Source organism: Salvelinus alpinus, chromosome 5 (assembly GCF_045679555.1).
Source record: "Salvelinus alpinus chromosome 5, SLU_Salpinus.1, whole genome shotgun sequence".
Taxonomy (NCBI): Eukaryota; Metazoa; Chordata; class Actinopteri; order Salmoniformes; family Salmonidae; genus Salvelinus; species Salvelinus alpinus.
In genome coordinates, this window is record NC_092090.1 from 11105222 (window position 1) to 11112721 (window position 7500).

Genomic DNA, 7500 nt, shown 5'->3' on the forward strand with positions numbered 1-7500 from the left:
TCTACTCTGCTAGCCAGAACCTCACCTAACCAGGTGTTCTACTCTGCTAGCCAGCACCTCTCCTAACCAGGTGTTCTACACCGCTAGCCAGCACCTCTCCTAACCAGGTGTTCTACACCGCTCGCCAGCACCTCTCCTAACCAGGTGTTCTACTCTGCTAGCCAGCACCTCCCCTAACCAGGTGTTCTACACCGCTAGCCAGCACCTCCCCTAACCAGGTGTTCTACTCTGCTAGCCAGCACCTCCTCTAACCAGGTGTTCTACTCTGCTAGCCAGCACCTCTCCTAACCAGGTGTTCTACTCTGTTAGCCAGCACCTCCCCTAACCAGGTGTTCTACTCTGCTAGCCAGCACCTCCCCTAACCAGGTGTTCTACACCGCTAGCCAGCACCTCCCCTAACCAGGTGTTCTACTCTGCTGGCCAGCACCTCTCCTAACCAGGTGTTCTACTCTGCTAGCCAGCACCTCCCCTAACCAGGTGTTCTACTCTAAAAGCCAGCACCTCCTCTAACCAGGTGTTCTACTCTGCCAGCCAGAACCTCTCCTTACCAGGTGTTCTACACCGCTAGCCAGCACCTCTCCTAACCAGGTGTTCTACACCGCTAGCCAGAACCTCCCCTAACCAGGTGTTCTACTCTGCTAGCCAGAACCTCACCTAACCAGGTGTTCTACTCTGCTAGCCAGCACCTCTCCTAACCAGGTGTTCTACACCGCTAGCCAGAACCTCCCCTAACCAGGTGTTCTACTCTGCTAGCCAGAACCTCACCTAACCAGGTGTTCTACTCTGCTAGCCAGCACCTTCCCTAACCAGGTGTTCTACACCGCTAGCCAGAACCTCCCCTAACCAGGTGTTCTACTCTGCTAGCCAGAACCTCACCTAACCAGGTGTTCTACTCTGCTAGCCAGCACCTCTCCTAACCAGGTGTTCTACTCTGCTAGCCAGCACCTCCTCTAACCAGGTGTTCTACTCTGCTAGCCAGCACCTCTCCTAACCAGGTGTTCTACTCTGCTAGCCAGCACCTCCTCTAACCAGGTGTTCTACTCTGCTAGCCAGCACCTCTCCTAACCAGGTGTTATACTCTGCTAGCCAGCATCTCCCCTAACCAGGTGTTCTACTCTGCTAGCCAGCACCTCTCCTAACCAGGTGTTCTACTCTGCTAGCCAGCACCTCCTCTAACCAGGTGTTCTACTCTGCTAGCCAGCACCTCTCCTAACCAGGTGTTATACTCTGCTAGCCAGCACCTCCCCTAACCAGGTGTTATACTCTGCTAGCCAGCACCTCTCCTAACCAGGTGTTCTACTCTGCTAGCCAGCACCTCCCCTAACCAGGTGTTCTACTCTGCTAGCCAGCACCTCTCCTAACCAGGTGTTCTACTCTGCTAGCCAGCACCTCCCCTAACCAGGTGTTCTACTCTGCTAGCCAGCACCTCCCCTAACCAGGTGTTCTACTCTGCTAGCCAGCACCTCTCCTAACCAGGTGTTCTACTCTGCTAGCCAGCACCTCTCCTAACCAGGTGTTCTACTCTGCTAGCCAGCACCTCACCTAACCAGGTGTTCTACTCTGCTAGCCAGCACCTCTCCTAACCAGGTGTTCTACTCTGCTAGCCAGCACCTCTCCTAACCAGGTGTTCTACTCTGCTAGCCAGCACCTCCCCTAACCAGGTGTTCTACTCTGCTAGCCAGAACCTCTCCTAACCAGGTGTTCTACTCTGCTAGCCAGCACCTCCCCTAACCAGGTGTTCTACTCTGCTAGCCAGAACCTCTCCTAACCAGGTGTTCTACTCTGCTAGCCAGCACCTCTCCTAACCAGGTGTTCTACTCTGATAGCCAGCACCTCTCCTAACCAGGTGTTCTACTCTGCTAGCCAGCACCTCTCCTAACCAGGTGTTCTACTCTGCTAGCCAGCACCTCTCCTAACCAGGTGTTCTACTCTGCTAGCCAGCACCTCTCCTAACCAGGTGTTCTACTCTGCAAGCCAGCACCTCTCCTAACCAGGTGTTCTACTCTGCAAGCCAGCACCTCTCCTAACCAGGTGTTCTACTCTGCTAGCCAGCACCTCTCCTAACCAGGTGTTCTACTCTGCTAGCCAGCACCTCTCCTAACCAGGTGTTCTACACCGCTAGCCAGCACCTCCCCTAACCAGGTGTTCTACTCTGCTAGCCAGCACCTCCCCTAACCAGGTGTTCTACTCTGCTAGCCAGCACCTCTCCTAACCAGGTGTTCTACTCTGTTAGCCAGCACCTCTCCTAACCAAGTGTTCTACTCTGTTAGCCAGCACCTCTCCTAACCAGGTGTTCTACTCTGCTATCCAGCACCTCTCCTAACCAGGTGTTCTACTCTGCTAGCCAGCACCTCCCCTAACCAGGTGTTCTACTCTGCTAGCCAGAACCTCTCCTAACCAGGTGTTCTACTCTGCTAGCCAGCACCTCCCCTAACCAGGTGTTCTACTCTGCTAGCCAGAACCTCTCCTAACCAGGTGTTCTACTCTGCTAGCCAGCACCTCTCCTAACCAGGTGTTCTACTCTGATAGCCAGCACCTCTCCTAACCAGGTGTTCTACTCTGCTAGCCAGCACCTCTCCTAACCAGGTGTTCTACTCTGCTAGCCAGCACCTCTCCTAACCAGGTGTTCTACTCTGCTAGCCAGCACCTCTCCTAACCAGGTGTTCTACTCTGCAAGCCAGCACCTCTCCTAACCAGGTGTTCTACTCTGCTAGCCAGCACCTCTCCTAACCAGGTGTTCTACTCTGCTAGCCAGCACCTCTCCTAACCAGGTGTTCTACACCGCTAGCCAGCACCTCCCCTAACCAGGTGTTCTACTCTGCTAGCCAGCACCTCCCCTAACCAGGTGTTCTACTCTGCTAGCCAGCACCTCTCCTAACCAGGTGTTCTACTCTGTTAGCCAGCACCTCTCCTAACCAAGTGTTCTACTCTGTTAGCCAGCACCTCTCCTAACCAGGTGTTCTACTCTGCTAGCCAGCACCTCTCCTAACCAGGTGTTCTACTCTGCTAGCCAGCACCTCCCCTAACCAGGTGTTCTACTCTGCTAGCCAGCACCTCTCCTAACCAGGTGTTCTACTCTGCTAGCCAGCACCTCCCCTAACCAGGTGTTCTACTCTGCTAGCCAGAACCTCTCCTAACCAGGTGTTCTACTCTGCTAGCCAGCACCTCTCCTAACCAGGTGTTCTACTCTGATAGCCAGCACCTCTCCTAACCAGGTGTTCTACTCTGCTAGCCAGCACCTCTCCTAACCAGGTGTTCTACTCTGCTAGCCAGCACCTCTCCTAACCAGGTGTTCTACTCTGCTAGCCAGCACCTCTCCTAACCAGGTGTTCTACTCTGCAAGCCAGCACCTCTCCTAACCAGGTGTTCTACTCTGCAAGCCAGCACCTCTCCTAACCAGGTGTTCTACTCTGCTAGCCAGCACCTCTCCTAACCAGGTGTTCTACTCTGCTAGCCAGCACCTCTCCTAACCAGGTGTTCTACACCGCTAGCCAGCACCTCCCCTAACCAGGTGTTCTACTCTGCTAGCCAGCACCTCCCCTAACCAGGTGTTCTACTCTGCTAGCCAGCACCTCTCCTAACCAGGTGTTCTACTCTGCTAGCCAGCAGCTCTCCTAACCAGGTGTTCTACTCTGTTAGCCAGCACCTCCCCTAACCAGGTGTTCTACTCTGTTAGCCAGCACCTCTCCTAACCAAGTGTTCTACTCTGTTAGCCAGCACCTCCCCTTACCAGGTGTTCTACTCTGCTAGCCAGCACCTCTCCTAACCAGGTGTTCTACTCTGCTAGCCAGCACCTCACCTAACCAGGTGTTCTACTCTGCTAGCCAGCACCTCTCCTAACCAGGTGGTCTACTCTGCTAGCCAGCACCTCTCCTAACCAGGTGGTCTACTCTGCTAGCCAGCACCTCTCCTAACCAGGTGGTCTACTCTGCTAGCCAGCACCTCTCCTAACCAGGTGTTCTACTCTGCTAGCCAGAACCTCCCCTAACCAGGTGTTCTACTCTGCTAGCCAGCACCTCTCCTAACCAGGTGTTCTACTCTGATAGCCAGCACCTCTCCTAACCAGGTGTTCTACTCTGCTAGCCAGCACCTCTCCTAACCAGGTGTTCTACTCTGCTAGCCAGCACCTCTCCTAACCAGGTGTTCTACTCTGCAAGCCAGCACCTCTCCTAACCAGGTGTTCTACTCTGCAAGCCAGCACCTCTCCTAACCAGGTGTTCTACTCTGCTAGCCAGCACCTCTCCTAACCAGGTGTTCCACTCTGCTAGCCAGCACCTCCCCTAACCAGGTGTTCCACTCTGCTAGCCAGCACCTCTCCTAACCAGGTGTTCTACACCGCTAGCCAGCACCTCCTCTAACCAGGTGTTCCACTCTGCTAGCCAGCACCTCTCCTAACCAGGTGTTCTACTCTGCTAGCCAGCACCTCTCCTAACCAGGTGTTCTACTCTGCTAGCCAGAACCTCTCCTAACCAGGTGTTCTACACCGCTAGCCAGCACCTCCCCTAACCAGGTGTTCTACACCGCTAGCCAGCACCTCTCCTAACCAAGTGTTCTACTCTGTTAGCCAGCACCTCTCCTAACCAGGTGTTCTACTCTGATAGCCAGCACCTCCTCTAACCAGGTGTTCTACTCTGCTAGCCAGCACCTCTCCTAACCAGGTGTTCTACTCTGCTAGCCAGCACCTCCTCTAACCAGGTGTTCTACTCTGCTAGCCAGAACCTCTCCTAAACAGGTGTTCTACTCTGCTATCCAGCACCTCCCCTAACCAGGTGTTCTACTCTGCTAGCCAGAACCTCTCCTAAACAGGTGTTCTACTCTGCTATCCAGCACCTCTCCTAACCAGGTGTTCTACTCTGATAGCCAGCACCTCTCCTAACCAGGTGTTCTACTCTGATAGCCAGCACCTCCTCTAACCAGGTGTTCTACTCTGCTAGCCAGAACCTCTCCTAAACAGGTGTTCTACTCTGCTATCCAGCACCTCCCCTAACCAGGTGTTCTACTCTGATAGCCAGCACCTCTCCTAACCAGGTGTTCTACTCTGATAGCCAGCACCTCCTCTAACCAGGTGTTCTACTCTGCTATCCAGCACCTCTCCTAACCAGGTGTTCTACTCTGCTATCCAGCACCTCTCCTAACCAGGTGTTCTACTCTGCAAGCCAGCACCTCCCCTAACCAGGTGTTCTACTCTGCTAGCCAGAACCTCCCCTAACCAGGTGTTCTACTCTGCTAGCCAGCACCTCTCCTAACCAGGTGTTCTACTCTGCTAGTCAGCACCTCCCCTAACCAGGTGTTCTACTCTGCTAGCCAGCACCTCTCCTAACCAGGTGTTCTACTCTGCTAGCCAGCACCTCACCTAACCAGGTGTTCTACTCTGCTAGCCAGCACCTCTCCTAACCAGGTGTTCTACTCTGCTAGTCAGCACCTCCCCTAACCAGGTGTTCTACTCTGCTAGCCAGCACCTCTCCTAACCAGGTGTTCTACTCTGCTAGCCAGAACCTCCCCTAACCAGGTGTTCTACTCTGCTAGTCAGCACCTCCCCTAACCAGGTGTTCTACTCTGCTAGCCAGCACCTCCCCTAACCAGGTGTTCTACTCTGCTAGCCAGCACCTGCTAGCCAGGTTACTTACTCTGAACACTTAGATGAGTGGTTACTTACTCTGAACACTTAGAGGAGAGATTACTTACTCTGGGCACGTAGAGGAGAGGTTACTTACGCTGAACACTTAGAGGAGAGTTTACTTACTCTGAACACTTAGAGGTGAGGTTACTTACTCTGGACACTTAGAGGCGAGGTTACTTACTCTGAACACTTAGAGGAGATTTTACTTACTCTGGAAACTTAGAGGAGAGATTACTTACTCTGAACACTTAGAGGAGAGATTACTTACGCTGAACACTTAGATGAGAGATTACTTGCTCTGGACACTTAGAGGAGAGGTTACTTACTCTGAACACTTAGAGGAGGGGTTACTTACTCTGAACACTTAGAGGAGAGATTACTTACTCCGAACACTTAGAGGAGAGATTACTTACTCTGAACACTTAGAGGAGAGGTTATTTACTCTCAACACTTGGAGGAGAGATTACTTACTCTGAACACTTGGAGGAGAGGTTACTGGGTATTTGTTATTGAGTGCTCTGGAACAATGAACATTCTAAGAAAACTAAAACATAAGGATGGGAGGAACTAAAATCCCCTACAGGGAAAGTTAAAAAAGGCCTTCTCACACAGACGCCCCTCCCCTCTCTCTCTGGGTCTCTCTCTCTCCTCCCTTCATCCCTCTCTCTATATTATTCCCCTCTTTCTCTGGGTCTCTCTCTCTCCTCCCTTCATCCCTCTCTCTATATTATCCCCCTCACCCCCTCGCTCTCTCTGCCCCCTCTCTCTGGGTCTCTCTCTCTCCTCCCTTCATCCCTCTCTCTATATTATTCCCCTCTTTCTCTGGGTCTCTCTCTCTCCTCCCTTCATCCCTCTCTCTATATTATCCCCCTCACCCCCTCGCTCTCTCTGCCCCCTCTCTCTCTCTCCTCCCTTCATCCCTCTCTCTATATTATCCCCCTCGCTCTCTCTCTCCATCTCCATCTCTCTCTCTCGTCACCTCACTACTGGATAGTATAGCACTAGACAAAGGAGAGAGCAGAGTGTTTGAGAGATGTGGTATAATGAGCCATTGACCATCGGTCAGAGAATGTTGGCCTTGCGGTGAAGTCACACGCACGCACGCACGCACGCACGCACGCACACACACACACACACACACACACACACACACACACGCACGCACGCGCATGCACGCACGCACGCACGCACGCACACACACACACACACACACACACAGGCATACACACACACACACACACTCACTCATATATAACGTGCATTGTTCATTATAGTATGGCCATAGTCGTTGACGTTTGGCTCTGTTGCCTAGACAACACCAGGGTACGCAACGCACAAAGCGTCCATTAACAGTTTTTTTTCCTTCTGTTTGAATGTTTGAAAGGGGGATTGTTGTCTTAAAGACACTCAATCATTTTCAAATGGAGATTAAAGGCCTTGTTGTTTTGGGGAAAATCACAAAGTTGACAGTTTCCAATCTGATCAGGACATTCAACAGAGGTATCAATAGGACCTGTACCTCAGTTCTCAGTCTGATCAGGACATTCAACAGAGGTATCAATAGGACCTGTACCTCAGTTCTCAGTCTGATCAGGACATTCAACAGAGGTATCAATAGGACCTGTACCTCAGTTCTCAGTCTGATCAGGACATTCAACAGAGGTATCAATAGGACCTGTACCTCAGTTCTCAGTCTGATCAGGACATTCAACAGAGGTGTCAATAGGACCTGTACCTCAGTTCTCAGTCTGATCAGGACATTCAACAGAGGCATCAATAGGACCTGTACCTCAAGATGATCTTCGTATAACCTCATTGGTCCAAACTGCACCTGGGTAAATGTGTTCTGAAACAAAAGGAAGGAGAATGATTAGAAAAAC

General features: G+C 52.0%; 1 protein-coding gene across 2 annotated transcripts in view; it reads right to left on the bottom strand.

Moving 5' to 3' along the window:
- The window catches only part of pde8a (phosphodiesterase 8A), a 151231-nt gene that overhangs the window by 69339 nt on the left and 74392 nt on the right, over positions 1-7500 (bottom strand). For both annotated transcript variants that reach the window (XM_071400566.1, XM_071400565.1), the window contains exon 2: positions 7410-7466. In XM_071400566.1, coding sequence (XP_071256667.1) covers positions 7410-7466 — 57 coding nt within the window. The remainder of the gene's footprint in view (positions 1-7409; positions 7467-7500) is intronic.